Source organism: Furipterus horrens, unplaced genomic scaffold (assembly GCF_987537825.1).
Source record: "Furipterus horrens unplaced genomic scaffold, mFurHor1.1.pri manual_scaffold_6, whole genome shotgun sequence".
In the NCBI taxonomy this organism is placed as follows: Eukaryota; Metazoa; Chordata; class Mammalia; order Chiroptera; family Furipteridae; genus Furipterus; species Furipterus horrens.
This window is the reverse complement of record NW_028327176.1, coordinates 42,307,487-42,326,693: the sequence shown is the minus strand read 5'-3', so window position 1 is coordinate 42,326,693 and position 19,207 is coordinate 42,307,487. Positions and strand designations below refer to the sequence as shown.

The following is a 19,207-nucleotide window of genomic DNA, read 5'->3' as shown; positions in this document are numbered from 1 at the left end:
GCCAGTCTCAGGTCTTGGGCAAGAAAGAATGGGAAGCTGGGAATGTTTTGTCACCTTGGAAAACAAAGAGGCTATCAAAGCCTGCTGAAGTCATGTTAAAATAATCAATTTAAAGAGGTTTATGCTGATCATAGATTGGGTAGCCCGAGCATCGATAATAATAACTACAGGTGGACTAAAATATATTACAGATGTTTAAATCCATGAGTTCATAATAATATATAAAAACAAACAAACAAAAACTCTTTGACAACATTTGGAGTATATTTGGAAACCAAATCATAATTTTGGAAGCTTTAATAAAGGAATGATACTAAGCACTTACCCTTTACCTGCAAGAATTACATCTCACGGCAACCAAATGGTGAGAGGAAGTTTGTCTGCAGAGGGGTATTTGAGCTAATAAATAAGCAAGTAGTGCTGGAATTAGAATATTAATATTTTACATCCCAAATGAAATATTGGATCCCTATAGGAAATGATCATAATTGTCTGAAAACATTACAAAAAGAGAGGGAACTTTTAATTGTGTGCCTCCTGGAGAAATCCATACCACCACTAAAGTAGTCTTAATTAAAAAGTCAAACCTAGCTTTGATCAGATCTCTAGATTTAACTAACAGTTTACAGGAAATATGGGGACAGAGGAACAGGTTAAAACACCCCCACAGGGTACGTTCAGCAAAATGGATATGTGGGAAATTCTGTAGGACAAACCACCTGCTTTCCTTAGCAGATAAATTGCAAGATAAAAACAAAGTCAGGGGAAGCCAGTAGTCTAATAAAAGAGATTTGAAAGTAAATTCAACCAAAATTAAAAAGGACTTCATTTGGACCCTGACTCAAACAAATTAAATATAAAATTCTTTTTAAAAACTGGATATTGTGTGATAGAAAGGAATTGTTGATTTATTTTGGGTGTGAATAATGGGAGTGTGCTTATGTATTTAAAATATCTGTTATTCTATGTATTGAGATTTATGAATTAAATGATAAAATATCTAGAATTGCTTCAGAATAGGCCACATTGAGTGAATAGGAGGTACAAATGAAATTGGCCATGAATTGGTCATTTGAAGCTGAGTGATGGGATACTTATTCTATTTTTGTACTAAAATTTTCTATCGATCGATCGATCGGCAGCCGTCCGTCTCGAGAGACGATGGTGTAGCTTCGTAAGAGTCTATCTGCACCGCCGAGAATGGCTGTGCAGTCCGACTCGGGAGTAACACGGTATCTGTCTCCTCCCGTGTTGAATCGACATCTTGCGATAACGCTGGAGTGTCCTCTCCAGTGAAGCTGAAGCTACAGAGCCTGGGCAGGGTGATATGGAGGGTCTGCTGTTGCCCATGCAGCAGACCCCCCCTCTCTTCGCAGCTGAAGGGTCCAAGGGAAAGACAGAGTCAATACAGCTTGGCTTCAGGTGCGCCGCAGGAGTTGCCGGTGTTGACTACAACGTCAAACCGCCTTAGGGACTCCGGCTCCGGATTTTCTGTCGGGGTTTACTCCCTTAGCCTTTCCCCTGGAGAGGTATGCCGCAAGGCAGCGGAGGTTTTTTGGAGTCAGAGTTTTCCTTCTCTGATGTGCCCTGACTGGAAGATCGAACCAGCGACACTTAGCTCGCAGGCCGACGCTCAATCCACTGAGCCAAACCAGCCAGGGGTAAAATTTTCTATAATAAGTTTAAAAGACATATATAGTTTTATTTTATTTTTTTTTTAAGTTTTATTTTATTGTTTTTCTATTACAGTTGTCCCATTTTTTCCCCCATTGCTCCCCCCCACCCAGCCCACCCCTTCTCCCACAGTCAGTCCCCACCCCGTTGTCCATGTCCATGGGTTACTTATACTAGTTCCTTTACTAAACCCTTCTCCTACTTACCCACTTCTCTCCCTCCCCCACTCCCCCCTGATAACTGTTATTCTGTTCCTTGTTCAATTTTGTTCATTTTTTTGTGTTGTTCATTAGTCTCTTGTATCAGGTGATATCATATGGTATTTATCTTTTGTTGCCTGGCTTATTTCGCTAAACATAATTCTCTCTACTTCCATCCATGCGGTCGCAAATGGCAGGAGTTCCTTCTTTCTTTCTGCTGCATAGTACTCCCTTGTGTAAATGTACCAGTGTTTTAATCCACTCATCTACAGATGAGCACTTAAGGCTGTTTCCAGCACTTGGCTATTTTAGCGCTGCTATGAACATAGGGGTGCATAAGTTCTTTTGAATTGGGGTTTCAAGATTCTTCGGGTATAATCCTAGCAGTGCAGTCGCTGGTTCAAAAGGCAGTTCCATTTTTAGTTTTTTGAGGAAATTCCATATTGTCTTCCATAGTCGCTACACCAGTCTGCATTCCCACCAATAGTGCATTAGGGTTCCCGTTTCTCCATGTCCTCACCAGCACTCATTGTTGATGATGGCCATTCTGACTGCTGTAAATTGGTATCTCATTGGGGTTTTAATTTGCATCTCTAATGGCTAGTGATGTTGAGCATTCTTTCATAGGCCTATGAACCCTGTGTATCTCCTCCTTGGAGAAGTGTTTGTTCAGGTCCTTTGCCCATTTTTTAATTAGACTGTCTGTCTTCTTTGTGTTGAGATATGGAAGTTCTTTATATATTTTGGAGATCAATCCCTTGTCCAAAGTATCATTGGCAGATATATTTTTCCATATGGTTGGTTCCCTTTTCATCTTGCTGATGTTTTCTTTTGCTGAGCAGAAACTCTTTAGTTTGATGTAGTCCCATTCGTTTATTCCCTTTATTTCCCTTGCCTTAGGAGAATGTATCAGTGAAAATATTGCTACGTGGGATATCTGAAATTTTCATGCCTATGTTTTCCTCTAGGACTTTTATGGTGTCACGTCTTACATTTAAGTCTTTGATCCATCTTGAGTTTATTCTGGTGTGTAGTGTTTAGTTGGTGGTCTGGTTTCATTGTTTTGCACGTCCCTGTCCAGTTCTCCCAGCACCTTTTGTTGAAGAGGCTCTTCTCACTCCATTTTATGCTTCCTTCCCCCTTTGTGAATATTAGTTGACCATATAGGCCTGGGTTTATTTCTGGGCTCTCTATTCTTTTCCATTGATCTATGTCTGTTCTTATGCCAATACCAGACTGTTTTGATCACAGTGGCTTTGTAGTATAGTTTGATGTCTGGTATTGTGATTCCTCCTGCTGTGTTCTACTGTCTCAAGATTGCTTTGGCTATTCAGGGTCTTTTTTGGTTTCATATAAATTTTTGAAGTATTTGTTCTAGGTCTGTGAAATATGTCATTGGTATCTTAATAGAGATTGCATTGAATCTGTAAATTGCTTTGGGTAGTATGGACATTTTAATGATGTGGATTTTTTCCATCCATGAACATGGTATTTGCTTCCATTTATTTGTATCTTCCTTAATTTCTTTCTTCAGTGTTACATAGTTTTCCGAGTATAGGTCTTTTATCTCTTTGGTTAAGGTTATTCCTAGGTACTTTATTTTTCTTCTTGCTATAGTAAATGGGATTTTATTTTTAGTTTCTATCTCTGATATTTTATTGTTGGTGTACAGAAATGCCTTAGATTTCTGTATATTGACTTTGTACCCTGCTGTTTTGCCAAATTCGCTTATTATGTCGAGTAGTTTTTTAGTGGAGTCTATAGGGTTTTCTATGTACACTATCATGTCATCTGCAAATAATGACAGTTTTTTCCTCTTTCCCAATTTTATGCCTTTTATTTCTTTTTCTTGTCTGATTGCTGTGGCTATAACTTCCAACACTATGTTGAATAGGAGTGGAGAGAGTGGACATCCTTGTCTTGTTCCTGATCTCAGGGGGAATGCTTTCAGTTTTTGTCCATTGAGTATGATGGTGGCTTCAGGTTTCTCGTATATAGCCTTTATTATGTTGAGGTATGCTCCCTCTACTCCCATTTTGCTAAGAGTTTCCATCATAAATTGATGCTGTACTTTATCAAATGCTTATTCAGCATCTATTGATATGACCATGTGATTTTTGTCTTTCATATTGTTTATGTGGTATATTACCTTTATTGATTTGCAAATATTAAACCATTCTTGCATCCCTGGGATGAATCCCACTCGGTCATGGTGTACTGTATGATCTTTTAAATGTGTTGCTGGATCTGGTGTGTCGATATTTTGCTGAGGATTTTAGCTTCTATGTTCATCAGCGATATTGGCCTGTTGTTTTCTTTCTTTGTGGTATCATGACCTGGTTTTGGAGTTAGAGTAATACTTGCTTCATAGAGTTTGGGAGTCTTCCCTCTTGGATTTTTTGGAATAGTTTGAAAAGGGTAGACGTTAGTTCTTCCCTAAATATTTTGTAAAATTCGCCTGTGAAGCCATCTGGTCCAGGGCTTTTGTGTGCTCGGAATTCTTTGATTACTGTATCAATTTCACTCTTTGTTATCAGTCTGTTCAGGCTTTCTACTTCTTGATTCAGTTTTGGAAGATTATATGTTTCTAGAAGTTTGTCCATTTTATCTGGGTTGTCAAGTTTCTTGCCATACAGTTGTTTGTAGTTATTTCTTATAATCCTTTGTATTTCTGTGATAGTCGGGATTTCTCCTCTTTTGTTTCTGATTTTGTTTATTTGGGTCCTCTCTCTTTTTCTTGATGACGCTGGCTAAAGGCTTGTCAATTTTGTTTATCTTTTCAAAGAACCAGCTCCTACATCTGTTGATCTTTTGAATTGTTTGTTTAGTCTCTATGTCATTTCATTCTGCTCTGATCTTGATGATTTCCTTCCTTTTACTCGCTCTGGGCTTTGTTTGTTGTTTTTGTTCTAGTTCTTGTAGCTGTAGAGTTAGATTTTTTATTTGAGATTCTTCTATCCTTTTCAGGTAGGCCTGTATTGCTATGAACTTTCCTCTCAGGACTGCTTTTGCTGTGTCCCATAGGTTTTGGGCTGTTGTATGTTCATTATCACTAGTTTCCAGAAACTTCTTGATTTCTTCCTTGATGTCATTGTTAACCCATTCATTATTTAATATTATGTTATTCATTCTCCACGAGTTTGAATGTCTTTTGAGTGTTTTCCTTGAGGTTGATTTCTAGTTTCAAGGCATTGTGATCTGAGAAGATGCTTGATATGATTTCAGTTTTCTTGAATTTGTTGAGGCTTGTTTTGTGTTCTAATGTGGTCTATCTTTGAAAATGTTCCATGTGCGCTTGAAAATAAAGTATATTTTGCTTCTTTGGGGTGAAAAGTTCTGTATATATCAATTAAGTCCATTTGATCTAGAGTGTTGTTCAGTGCCTCAATATCTTTGGTGTTTCTTTGCTTCTAAGATCTGTCCATTGTTGATAATGGGATGTTAAAGTCCCCTATTATGAGTGTGTTGCTGTTGATATCCTTCTTGTAGTCTTCAAGTATTTTCCTTATATATTTGGGCGCTCCTATGTTGGAAGCATATATGTTTACCAGGGTTATATCTTATTGGTGGGTTGTTCCCTTAAGTATTATGAAATGCCCTTCTTTGTCTCTTTTTATGGCCTTTGCTATGAAATCTGTTTTGTCTGTTATAAGTATTGCTACCCCAGCTTTTTTTTCATGTCCATTTGCTTGGAATACTTTTTTCCATCCCTTCACTTTCAGTCTGTGTAAATCTTTTGTTTTGAGGTGTGTCTCTTGTAGACAGCATATGTGTGGGTCATGTTTTCATATTCATTCCACTACCCTATGTCTTTTGATTGGAGCATTTAATCCATTTACATTTAAGGTTATTATTGACAGGTATTTATTCATTTCCCTTTGTACCTGTGTTCCTCTCCCTCTCTCTTTTTCTTCTTTTTCTTAAAGCATTCCCTTTAGCATCCCTTGCAATGCTAGTTTGATGGAGATGTATTCTTTTAATCTTCCTTTGTCTGGGAAACTCCTTATTTCGCCTTCCATTTTGAATGAGAACCTTGCTGGGTAGAGCAGTCTTGGTTGTAGGCCTTTGTTTTTCATTGCTTGAAATATTTTTTGCCATTTCCTTCTGGCTTGTAGTGTTTCTGTTGAGAATTAGTTGATAGACTTTTTAGAACTCCCTTGTATGTTATTTGCTGTTTTTCTCTTGCTGCCTTTAGGATTCTCTCTTTGTCGTTGAATGTTGCCATTTTAATTATGATGTGCCTTGGAGTCGCCCCTTTGAGTTCATTTTCATTGGGACCCTCTGTGCTTCCTGGACTTGTATGCCTTTTTCCTCTCATCAAGTTAGGAAAATTTTCTGTCATTTTTCAATCAGGCTTTCTATCAGTGCTCCTCTTCTCCTTATATCCCTATGATACGGATATTGTTTTGTTTCATGTTGTCCTGCAGTTCTCTTAAACCCTCTTAATTCTTTTTCCATCTTTTTTCATTTTGTTGTATTGTCTGGGAATTTTGTTCTGTGTTGTCCTCTAACTCACTGATCTGATCTTCTGCTTCATTTAGCCTGCTTTTGATCCTTCTGTGTTCTTCAGTTCAGAAATTGTATTCTTCATTTCTTACTGGCTCTTATTGATAGTTTCTGTGTCCTTTTTTATGCTGGTACAGTTCTCAGTAAGTTCCTTGTAGCTTCCCTGGAGTTCATTGAAGTTCCCCAGGAGTTCGTTGTAGTTCTCTCTTGAGTTTGTCAAGTTCATTGAGCTTCCTTATAACCGTTCTTTTGAATTCCATGTCTGATAATTTGCTTAGCTCTGTTTCATCTAGCATTCTTTCTGGGGATTCCTCTTTTCCTTTCATTGCGAGGTTGTTTCTGTGTCTCCCCATGTTGGATGCTGCTTCTTGTTTGTTTTTGTTTCTTAGATTTGTCTGCTTTGATTTCCCACCTTCGTGGTATGTTATTCTATATAGGAAACCTGGAGGATTCAGTGTTGAAGTCTCTTTGATCTCCTGAGCTTAATGCTCTTGGGATGCCCTTTATACTGTTTGTTTAAGCTGTCTGGTTGTATTTCAGTTACTCTTTGGTGGAACTTTCCCTCTGGCTAGTTGATTGAGTATCACTCTGCCCACAGCATCTTGAGTTTTTTTGTGGATATACTTTGGGCACTTTTTCTGGATCTGCCCCTGGTCAAAATTTGGTGCGTTTCACATCTTCTTTTCTGTCTGTTGGCTGTCTGAGGAGATCTAGCTGGATTCTGAGGCTGCTATTCTCTCACTTGTGCGCCTGCTTCAGCTCTCTGCTGTGAGCTGCACTGAGTTGGGTGCCTTCCTCTGGTCCTGTGGCACCCTCTAGCACTCCTCAGGCTTGTCTAAGTAATGCTACTCTGCTGGTGAGTGAGTGCACATGCCTATAGTCCTGTCCAGCATCGGGTCCTGTCTCCTCTCCTCCTCCAAAAAAGTCTCTGTGTTGCCTTCAAGCTGCAGCACAGCCTGCATACCTGCCTGGCAGAGCCTTGTTGCATGCCTGCGTGTCCAGAGTTGCTGGCCTGGGGTCCCTACTGAGTCTGGAGTTCCACCGCAGCTTTCTCGTATGGGCCTCTCTCCACGGCTCAGTTCTGCATTTTTGTTTGGTGGAGCCTTGGTGCAAGCGCCCCTGGGCGCAGGGTTGCCTGCCAGGGATACCCACAAAGTCTGGGTTTTTGCTATAGCTTTCCGAAGTGGGCCCCTTTCTGCGGCTCAGTTCTGTGTTTTTGTTTGGTGGAGCCTTGATGCCAGCACCCCTATGCGCAGGGTTGCCAGCCCAGGGGGTCCCCACTGAGACTCAGTTCACACAGTTTCTCACAGTTCAGGCTGTTCTCTGTCTTCCCACGCCTCTGGCTGTTTCAACCAAACCTTCTCCCTGACTCCCTCCGGGACTTTGCTGGTCAGGGCGCCACCTATGGCAGGGGGATGTTTCCAAGCAGCTGCCCCTTTCGGGTGTGGTGTGGCAGAGGCACTGGGCTGGGAAGCCCAGCAACTATACTTGGAGGGCGCGGGCCATGCTTTCTGCCCTCTTTCATGCTGCTCCCACACTCCCATCCCCGTTCTCCCTATCTGAAAGCCACACTCACTCCACTCCGTGTTTGTACTCCAAGTCCCTCTACAATGGGAGCAAGCAGACAACACTGCTACCTACTTTGCTGCCATCTTTTTTCTCAGTCCACATATGTAGTAGTTTTAAAATGGGAAATGAAACTTTCTAGTATTTTTTGTAAGTTCCTTTTGTTTTGAAGGTTCTCATTTCAGAAAATGCTATCTAAATTAAAACTATCCTAGTGTTACAACAAAATATAAAAATAATTAAATGAAAATAAATTGGATTTGAGCTTCTGTACATCAATTTTGGAATCTTGAAAATTTGTCTAAAATATATCTAGCAAGCAAGTCTAGCTAACAGATAGCTCAGAATCATTTTTTGATAGTCACTTGTATCGTTCTAATTGAATCGACAGTTTTGATGTGTGTCGTGATGCAAATAGCTATAAAATAGTAGAGGGAAGAAAAACTTATTTCTACTAATGTTTACTTTCAGGCATTTGACATTATCACAGACTGACATGGCAGCATTAACAGGAGGAAAGGTAATAACTACTCTATATTAGACCATTTAATAATCACAAAAACAATAACATAACAGTTCTTAAATGAAAAACTTTTGCTTTTAACAGGGGTTTCCCTTCTTGTTTCAACACATTCGTGATGGCATCAATATAAGACAAACTTGTAATCTGATTTTCAGCCTGTGTCGATATAATAATCGACTTGCAGAACATGTAAGTGCTGAGAAACAGTCTTACAGTTTCTTGGTAATTTTTAAAAGAATATTCTGAAATTCTCCTTTTTATCTTTTAGATTGTATCTATGCTTTTCACATCAATAGCAAAACTGACTCCTGAGGTATGCAGAAATTTATTAATTTGTGTTTTTAAAACTACTGCCAGTATTCTTAGAGCTTTCAAGTGAACCTTTGTAATTGTCCTTGAAAAAATGTATCACAGTTCCCCCATAACATAACCTATTTTTAAGTAAGTTGTAGTGACAGAGTTAACTTTGTGTCTTACCACAAATGTAATTTTCTCAATTAAATATAAATTTACATGTAAGTTCAACACACCAGAGAGTCCTACTTAGATACTAAGCTTTAATGTTGTTTGGTTTTAGGCAATATAATTATGCCTAAGGAAAAAAATAAGACTAACCAGAATGCTGGATTAGGTGGGAAGTATATTTTTAAAAATGGAATAAAGTAGTGTAGAGAAATATTTTTGTAAAATGTGAATGTTATAGCTACTTTGATAATACATGTCAAATATTAATGCAAATTATATCTGAGATCAAAGGTAGCTACAAGAACTTTTAATCTAAATTTTTTTGTAAACATGATTGTTTCATTTGAGTTTTGAATTTTGTTTTCTAAATTAACGTGCAGAAAAATATATGTTTTCTGTTACATGTGATTCCCGTGCAACTGACTTTTTATTCCCAGCTGATCCTGCTTTTTTTTTGTTTCTTTTTCTTCTTCTTCTTATTATTTTTTTTTTAATCCTCACCCAAGAACGTGCTTACTGATTTTAAGGGGGGGGGGGTGGAGAAAGAGAGAAACATTGATGCATCGATTGGTTACCTCTCACACATGCCCTTACCAGGGACTGAATCTGCAGCCAGGCATGTGCCCTGACCAGGAATCAAACCCACAACCTTTCAGTTTACAAGACAATGCTCCAACCAACTTAGCCACACTGGCCAAGGCCTGATCTTGCTTTTTTAAGTTCATATACAGGAATACTGAACTCTGAATCATAATGCAACAGATTTAAATGTGATATATGCAAGAGTTTTAGATGTTTATTTTCTTCTGATAGAGGTGGATTCAAATATATCTAAATACATAGACTTGTATGTCTCTTACAGGCAGCCAATCCTTTCTTTAAATTGTTGACTATGCTAATGGAGTTTGCTGGTGGACCTCCAGGAATGCCTCCCTTTGCATCTTATATTCTGCAGAGGATATGGGAAGTAAGTCTTGCAGCAGATGTTTCAGTATTTCTGTTTTGAGGATTTTATTTGTCAAATACATTCAGTACCATATTAAGTACCAATTTCTTCGTACTTGAGAGTAGCCCAAAATGGATTTAGTAATTTACTGGTTGAGGGAAGAAAAGACACGTAGTCAGAAGGTCTGGCGGGGAAAAAGAAGTTTGGTCTAGTCTCCCAGGTGTTTAAAGACTTTTCCCTAGAGTCATGAACAACCTTCAATCAATCCAAGGTTCTCATTTCCCTACCCTTAAAAAAAAAAAAGATTATATAAAAGTGGCAGATGTCCTAGAAAAAGAAACCAAGTGTTCTCGGCAGTTGACAAAAATGGTTGAGAAAGCACCAACCACTACCTTTCTTCCACAGTTACTTCTGAGGTCACAAAATTTCTCCTTAGTGTTGGAAAAGCCCACTCTCTAGACCAGGGGTCAGCAAACTTTTTTCTACCTGGCCAGATAGTAAGTACTTTAAGCTCTGTTGAAACCATTCAGCGGCTGTTTTAGCATAAAGCCAGCCCTGGGCAATACACAAATGATTAGATATGGCTGTGTTCCTTTTAAAAACTTAAAAACAGGCAAACCAGTGATTTGGCCCGTGAGTTACAGTTTTCCAGTCTCTACTCTAGATTTGATTCCTAAGGTTCCATTTTCCCATGAAAAAAAATCTCCCCAGTTGTACAGTGAGCTAGTTTTCATTGGGCAAACAATAATAAAAGTGAAGATGAGAAACTTTAAAGAATTAAAAGCACTTTTAAATTTGCAAACTTAGGTCTAAAAGTCATTGGCTTTTCTTATTGGTCCTAAGTTAGAGTCCTTAGTTATTTTAATTTTATTTAGTAAACTAATGACAAATGTTTCTGAGTATTTCCTGTTTATAAAAGTAAGTAGCTTTAAACATGGGAAAAAACATGGTTGAAACTTTTTTTAGGCTCTAATTTTCAAAAAAATTATTTTGACTTAGTGTTTAATGGCATATACCAAAAGTAAGTTAAAAAATAACTGCTCATTTAGTTGGCCTTACACTGTTCTTGTGTGTTTTATTTGTAGGTAATTGAATACAATCCTTCTCAGTGTCTGGATTGGTTGGCAGTGCAGACACCCCGAAATAAACTGGCACACAGCTGGGTCCTACAGAATATGGAAAACTGGGTCGAGCGGTTTCTTTTGGCTCACAATTATCCTAGAGTCAGGACTTGTAAGTCAGATATTCAGAATTTAACAAACCACTTGCTGTTGTCCAAGTTTTGTTTCTTTGTTTTGTTTTTAAGGTGACTACAGTATGCCCATTATTGTATAATTCAAATGCTCTCAGAGATAATTGTTTTTAAAAGCCAAAGTTATATTAGAATTTGGAAACCTATACCAGTGTTTTACAAATCTCTATAGTGTTTTTTTGTTTTTTAAGGATAGAAAAGTACGTGCTTTCTTGAGCAGTATCACCACTGCAACCATTTTTGTTTTCTTGCTTGATAAGAGTAACAAAGTATGATTAGGATTAGTAAAGAAAATGAAGGGTCAGAAAATTCTCTTAAAAAATTTGAGAAGGCCAAAAGTAAAGTAGTAATAAAAGACATAAAACAAGTTGAGAGAAAATGCTCACTGAAATTATGGGCGTTAAATGGTAAACATCTTTATTATACACATGCTGATTAAGAATAAGTGAGATTTTAGAAGACAGGTGGACAAATACAAAATATAGATATTTTACAGAATAGAAAATTACTTGTAAATAAACATAGAATATGTCCTCTTTTGATAATATTCAAAGAAATAAAAATCAAAATAGTTAATATTTTAAAAAATTTTAATCATTAAAGTCATATTTGCTAGCTGTCTACTAAGAGAGCCTAGAATCAGTGACATTCCAGTAGCGACAAGTACATTGAATACCCAGATCTCTTTTTCTAAGCACCATTTTTCAGTGAAACAAATCACAGCTCCTTGGAGAAATGGCTGATTAGCATCTTGTAGTACCAGAAAGTAAGGAAGTGCTTAAAAACCAGAGTAATGGGGTTATATCAAAGAGACTTAGAACCATCCTGAAAGAGCTCCCAATGGCCAAAGCTGGAACAATTTGAGTAAATAAATAATGTAGTGCTGGATTATAACTCAAAGTAAAGTATAAAATAAATATTCATGAGTTCATACTGATATAAATAAAGGATTAAGTAAATAAATGGAGAAGAGACAGCTCTCCCATACAGAAGAAATTAAAATAATTAATTTGCACCCCTTTTGTGTGAGCTCAGTGACTGGCTTTCGAAAAGTAGAGTATGGGGGTTGAGGGAAATAGCTTAAGTGAAGAAACTTGACAAATGTTAACACAGCCAGGTGAATGAGGTTAACATCATCACTGAAGAGTCATGTTTATAGCATGTATACTTAATATAAAGTAATGCAAAGGGCACTCGAGACCTATGTGGTCTTCCTTGCAAAAACCTATAACCTGAGTCTAACTATGATAAATATCAAACAAACCCAATTTGAGGGACATTCTACAAAAACACCTGACCCCGAAACTGTCAAGGTCACCAAATGCAAGGAAAGTCAGAGAAATTAGAGCCACGAGGAGCTTAAGGAGACATCATAACTAAATGTAATGTATCCTAGAACCCAAGTGTAAAGTTTAGTTAATAGTTATGTGCCAGTGTTGGTTCCTTATTCATAACAAATGTACCTTAGTAATAATAGGTATTAACAGTAGAGGAAATAGGGAGAAAGTGTATGGAAACTGTCTCTTTTACCTATTCTAAAATAAAAGATTTGGGAAAAGCATTTTTCAGTGATAGGTACACATGGATTGGCATTGGTACTCTGCTCATAGGCTTGTTTTTCCTGCCAATTTAGTTAACCCTACAGTAGTAATGAGCTGTTGTAAGGGCTGACACATATGTTGGTTGGCATTCATGCCCTGACTTCTGAACATAAAACAGAAACCTGTGCTGAACCCCTGTCACCCAAAAAAGTTTTTTAGCTAGCCATTACACCTAATTTATGACATTGCTTAGGAAATAGCATTCTTAGGCACCACAGTGACATTGTAAGTTAATATTACCCTTCTGAAAGGCATTTTAGCAGTATGTAACAAAATCCTTAAGTCTTTTTGTCCTTTCTAACTCAGTAATATTGCTTCAGGGATTCTAGTATAAGGAGTCATCCAATATATGGGTACCCAACTGAATTATTTATGGTTGTGAAAAATTTAAAGCTGGATGATCAGTTATAAGTTGTTATAATGCATCATTTTTAAATTATTGTAGTAGAGATAACAGTAATGTCAAAAATGTTTTTGATATAATGTAACTAGAAAAAAGGGCCCACATATTTGAATAGAATGAATAGAACTTAGAATAAGAATTAGTGTAACATTATAGAAGAAAAATTACAGAGAACTTTTAAATCTTACAAAATAACTTTAAGGAATGACTGAAAATGTTTAGTCTAAGAAAAATTGAGACATGATAGGTGTCTTCGTATATTTTAAGAATTGCCATATAGAAGTGGACATAGATTTGCTCTTCAGTTCAACAGAATACGATTTTTAAAATCATGGAAGACTTTTCTCAATTATAGTTTTGTACAAAAATTGATCAGGATGCTACCAACATGTCAACTTTTTATATTTGAAACACGTATCAAATTGAGTCATCCTGAAAATAAGACTACCAGAGCAATAAATATATATAGGTGAAGAAATACATAGAAATGGAGTATTGTGCAGAAGTAAAGTTTAATTTATAATCTATAAAACTGATTACAATTAATTTTAGAAACACTGACTTTATTTGCTTTACAGTACAATGGAAATTTGTCATTATAGATAAAATAGTGGGAGGCAGAATTAGTAGATATATTAAAAAGAAGTAAATGGAGTCTGTAGAGGCCTTGAGGAGGCTCTATAGTGAATGTTGTTAGGAACATTAGTTCATGAGGGTGACCCGTCTGGGTTTGAATTCCCGTTGTGCCACTAGCTGTGTAATATGGGGTAGTCTTACTGTTTGTTTTTGTGTGTGTTTTTTTCTTACTATTTTTTAGTCTTACTGTTTTAAGTCTGAGTGAAAATGGGCATAAATAAAAGTAGTGCCTACTATTGTATATAAAGTTACGATGTTAAACAGTAAACATTCAATAAATGTTAACAAGTCTTACTGCTATTGTTTTACCATTACCATTATTGTCATCATCATCATCATCATCTCCCAAGGCCAAGTATGAGCTCTATCTACTCTTTAGCTGTGTGACCTTGATCTTTGCTTCACCAAGATTCAGATTTTCCAGTGTACCTCCAGGATGATTGTGAAAATTAAATGAGATAATATTTATAAAGTATTTAGCTCAATGCCTTGCTCATAGTTAACTGCTTTTACAGATAGACTCACCTAATGAGTCATTAACCTCTCAGAATTATAGCACAGGCTTAATAAGATTTTTTAGGTATATTTAAGGGGAGAAATTTTCTTTGTGTGCAAGGTTAGCCTAGAAGACTTTTAAAGATTTTCCAAAGTTAATGTCCTATAATTGGCATATATGTAATCCTATATTTTACAAAGGACTTTTAGATAGATCTCATTCTATCTTTATAAAGTAAGTAAATTTTACCATGATCTGTAAATTATTACAAACAAATATACCGTTATTTCGTAAAGAAGAAAACTAATACCCGAAAATATTAAATGTTTGACCATGTCTGTCAACCTTATGTAGGTCTTCTGGCTCCAAATACTGTGTTCTTCCTGTTAAACCATATGGTTTCCTAAGAAGAAATAAAAATGATAAAATCAGTGGAAAAACTACATCTTGGGAAAGCTAAACAAAAGAGGTTTAAAACTGTTTCTGCTAATGCTATTGTTGTGTCCACTTAAAAAATAACAGTGACAGAATGGAAGATGTCTGTTTTCATCATTCCTTGGGATCTTTCTGTGGGGTTAATGGTAGAGCAGAAAGATATTAAAAGAGATGTTCATATCCCTTAGATTTTATTCATTTTCGTTTTTAAAGGGAAGAGTGGCTTTGTGTTTAATGACTGCTCTTCATTCTATTTTATATCTTGTAAGGATCTATCTGACAGTTTTGTTTTACATTTTATAGCTGCAGCTTATCTCCTGGTGTCCCTTATACCAAGCAATTCATTCCGCCAGATGTTCCGGTCAACACGGTCTTTGCACATCCCAACCCGTGACCTTCCACTCAGTCCAGACACAACAGTAGTCCTACATCAGGTCTACAACGTGCTCCTTGGTTTGCTCTCAAGAGCCAAACTTTATGTTGATGCTGCTGTTCATGGCACTACAAAGCTAGTGCCGTATTTTAGCTTTATGACCTACTGTTTAATTTCCAAAACTGAGAAGCTGATGTTTTCCACATATTTCATGGATTTGTGGAACCTTTTCCAGCCTAAACTTTCTGAGCCAGCAATAGCTACAAATCACAATAAACAGGCTTTGCTTTCATTTTGGTACAATGTGTGTGCTGACTGTCCAGAGAATATCCGCCTTATTGTTCAGAACCCAGTGGTAACCAAGAACATTGCCTTCAATTACATCCTTGCTGACCATGATGATCAGGATGTGGTGCTTTTTAACCGTGGGATGCTGCCTGCCTACTACGGCATTCTGAGGCTCTGCTGTGAGCAGTCTCCTGCATTTACACGACAGCTAGCTTCTCACCAGAACATCCAGTGGGCCTTTAAGAATCTCACACCACATGCCAGCCAATACCCTGGAGTGAGTAAAATTGATAAATCTTATAATCTGTATCCTCAAATTGATTGGAAATACCTGTTTTATCCCTTGTGGAAAGTGGTGGAAAGTGGTGACAAAATATGGGAATATAGTCTAACTTTATTCTTTCTTAAAGACTTACCATGTATTTGTTTTCTTGAACATGTATAAATGCTCTATGGTTACAAAATTTATAAACGTATGGCTAGTTTTTCTTACGTTGTTGAAATTTTCTCTCCAATGTGATTTACCTATTTTAATTTATGGTTTTGTAAAGGTGTTTTTCATGTGTACCTAATGAAAAAAGACAGCTTTGTGGTAGTTTTAAGGAAGTATTTACTATTTTGATAATATCAAGATCTGTATGCTATGCTGAGTTGTGAGATAGTTAATATTTTTATCTTTACTGTAGTATTCACTAGTACTTTATTCTAACAGTACATTCAAGTGAATAAAACAATTAAGGGCTCTATCAGAACGCAAATATATGCAGTCTAAATCAGATCCTTTTTTCTCTGCAGACGATTTGTAGGTTTCATATTAAATTTTTCCCCCTCCATATAAGGCTGTCATTTCTGGATATTTCTTTTCACTGTCGTCTCTTACTCTGTTGTCAATGGAAAATTATACCAAGAGGGTATAAACCTGGGAATGGGATTGGAAGGAGAGTGCAGAACCATTTTAAAGCTATTGTGAACCCCGAGGCCACAAACTGCTAATAGGAGAAGTTGTTTGCCAATAGGAGGTGGTGGGAGTGGAGTGTAGAAAGAGCTTTTTCAAGACATTCAACTTTAGAGTTCAATCAAAAGAATACAATAAAGGGTATTTTAAGGATTGGTATCCTTGAATTGTGTCCTGTACTCCTTTTTCTGTTGGGAAAAAAAAAGACCTAACTGTTCTTTAGACATAATGTGGTCAATTGTCTAGAATTTCTCACCTTGAAAGAATAATTTAATTTCCAGTGAAGAAAGTTAGAATGCCTGTAATAAAGAAAAGAAGTGTGACTATATTAAGTACAAAAGAAAAAGATTTCAAACCAAGGCTATAATAATACAGAAGGAAGAGAATGAGAGAGTCTGCCTGACTTAGGAGTCAGAACAGGATTTATAATATTAAGATGCAATGGATTTGTTTGTATCTCATTCACATAAATAATATTTAACTTAATTACTAAACATGCCCATAGTTAAATATCCCTTTGAAGAGTGCTGGGTGGAGTGCAAAGATCCCCTAATGTTGTTTCTTGCTCTTAACATCAGTGAAATGTAACAGCTTTTATTGTAGAACTTATCTGTTAGAGGTTTTAATAAAAATGGTGCTTAAATAAATTTTTGCCAGGTAACTTGAACTGACTCTCCATCAGTCAAGAAAGATCATTTCAAATGTTGGCACCAAAAGATTTTTCCCAGAAATGGCTTTAATTGAGGAGCATTAAATTTTGTTGACAAAGTAATGATTTCTCATTTATTAAAGAAAAGGGGACAGAAGATTATTGTAGCATGTCTCTGGATTCAGAGTGGAAGTTACAAAACTTTGTCTTTAAACAGTATTAAGACTACAAATGAACTTATTAACTTATAGTTTTTAATCTTCCTGAAATTCTGTTTTTGAGATTTTCTTTCAGTGAATTATATATGAAATTTTAAAAATAGAATTCATTGCTAATTTTGTAATTATTTTTGAATGGTAGTGTAATCTAGCTTATTTGTTTCATTTTAAGAGCTGGCTAATGAGCATAACATTCAGAATGAGAAGCAGACATTATGAAATGTTGTAGGGTTAAAATATCACTGTAATACTTATTTACCCTTTTTATAGGCAGTGGAAGAACTATTTAATCTAATGCAGCTATTTATAGCTCAGAGGCCAGATATGAGAGACGAAGAATTAGAAGATATTAAACAGTTTAAGAAAACAACCATAAGCTGTTACTTACGTTGCTTAGATGGCCGCTCCTGCTGGACTACATTAATAAGGTAAACATGTTTTGTGGTGTTTTTTATTTTTCCAAGTAAGGAGACATGTAATTTAAATTATTTATCACTGAAAGTTTACCAATTCTATGAGGTTATTGGGAAAGTATTTGTGCATTTAGTCACCTTGGAAGAATTTATATTTTGAAACGTAATGAGCTACTTTCAAACAGGTTTTGTTTTTGTTTGGTTTTGGATTGTTTGTGTTTTATCAGAATTATAAAACTTTAGGGTTGGAAGAAACCTTAATATATGTGTGTAATCTACCAAAAGCTTGACACACTTCTCTGTGGCAGTCATCCAAATTTATGCTTGAAAAGTTCAGTTCTAGAGACCTCCAGGAACAGCTTTCTTCAACTTTGGATGAGTCACACTGTTAATATGTTTTTCATTCTATTTGTCTAGGTCTATCTATATTTTTTTAACTATAGGAATTAAGCAAAGTAATAAATATGATCTTTACAGATGTTCTGAGCAAATTAAAATCCAGGTTAATTTCTTAAATTGCTTCTATTCGGTTGGCCAAAAAGTCTGTATGGTTATTTTACGTAAAAGACACATTTTTCATTTTCACCAATAACTTTGTTGATTTGAATATTTTGAGTATGTCGGCTGTCTCCTGCATGATATAATATTGATTGTTCTCAGTTAATGTCTCATTTGATTGCTATCAACTTCACCTGGTCTACACAATTGTGGAGCACTATCTAATGAGAAATCTACAGCACGAAACTTCGCAAACTGCTTTTGACACGTTCAATAAAAGTACCTTTTCCGTAACTGTATGAATCTTTTTGCTTTACAGTTACATCTTTACCTTTCTTGAAATAATAAAGCATAATATGCCGAAAACAATGGGGACTTTCTTCCATCTTCAATATTAAAACCAATTTTGATGAGTTTTTTTTTTTTAATGTACACCGATATGACAACTGTCACAGTAAAATAGAACAAAATTGTTTTGAATGAAGTTAAAGACAGTTAAGTAATACTAGAGCCATCTTATGGGAAAACCAAACAAACTTTTTAGCCAACCCCATATTACATTTAATAATTGACGGTGATATCCTTTATTAGGCTTACACTTCTTGGCAGTACATTTTGAATACTATAGTATCTTTTAAATTTTTAAAAATTAAACCTATTGGGGTAATATCGGTTAATAACATTATAAAAATTTCATATGTACAACTTCATAATATGACATTGTTGTGTACTCACCACCCAGTCCCCCTCTGTCACCATGACTTGGACCCTCTTCATCCCTCCTCCCCCTATTCCCCTTACCTCTAGCAGGCACCATTCTGTTGCCTGTGTCCGAGGGAGTTTTTGTTTGTTTGTTGATATAGTGTTGAACATTATAGTATCTTAAGCTATTCAGCCCAAGATAAAGTTGTTTCAGATTATATTCTTCAGAAAACTTTTGACAGGACTCTTTAAAGGAATTTAAAAAATTTTTGGCATTAATTTTGAATATATTGTTTTCCCAAAATTTATTACTTAAAATTTATTTTCAAAAAATGATTTGGAACTTTTTTTTTTTTTTTCCTGTGGTGGTTTTTATTTTTGTTTTTTTAATTTAATCTTTATTGTTTT

The 19,207-nt window shown here is 36.1% G+C and overlaps 1 protein-coding gene across 1 annotated transcript in view; it reads left to right on the top strand.

Annotated features, from left to right (window-relative positions):
- USP34 (ubiquitin specific peptidase 34) overlaps nt 1–19,207 on the top strand; it is a 233,373-nt gene that overhangs the window by 190,444 nt on the left and 23,722 nt on the right. Inside the window, exons 63-69 of the mRNA XM_090281354.1 lie at nt 8,418–8,466; nt 8,554–8,658; nt 8,738–8,782; nt 9,797–9,901; nt 10,966–11,113; nt 15,007–15,641; nt 17,457–17,614. Coding sequence (XP_090137480.1) covers nt 8,418–8,466; nt 8,554–8,658; nt 8,738–8,782; nt 9,797–9,901; nt 10,966–11,113; nt 15,007–15,641; nt 17,457–17,614 — 1,245 coding nt within the window. The remainder of the gene's footprint in view (nt 1–8,417; nt 8,467–8,553; nt 8,659–8,737; nt 8,783–9,796; nt 9,902–10,965; nt 11,114–15,006; nt 15,642–17,456; nt 17,615–19,207) is intronic.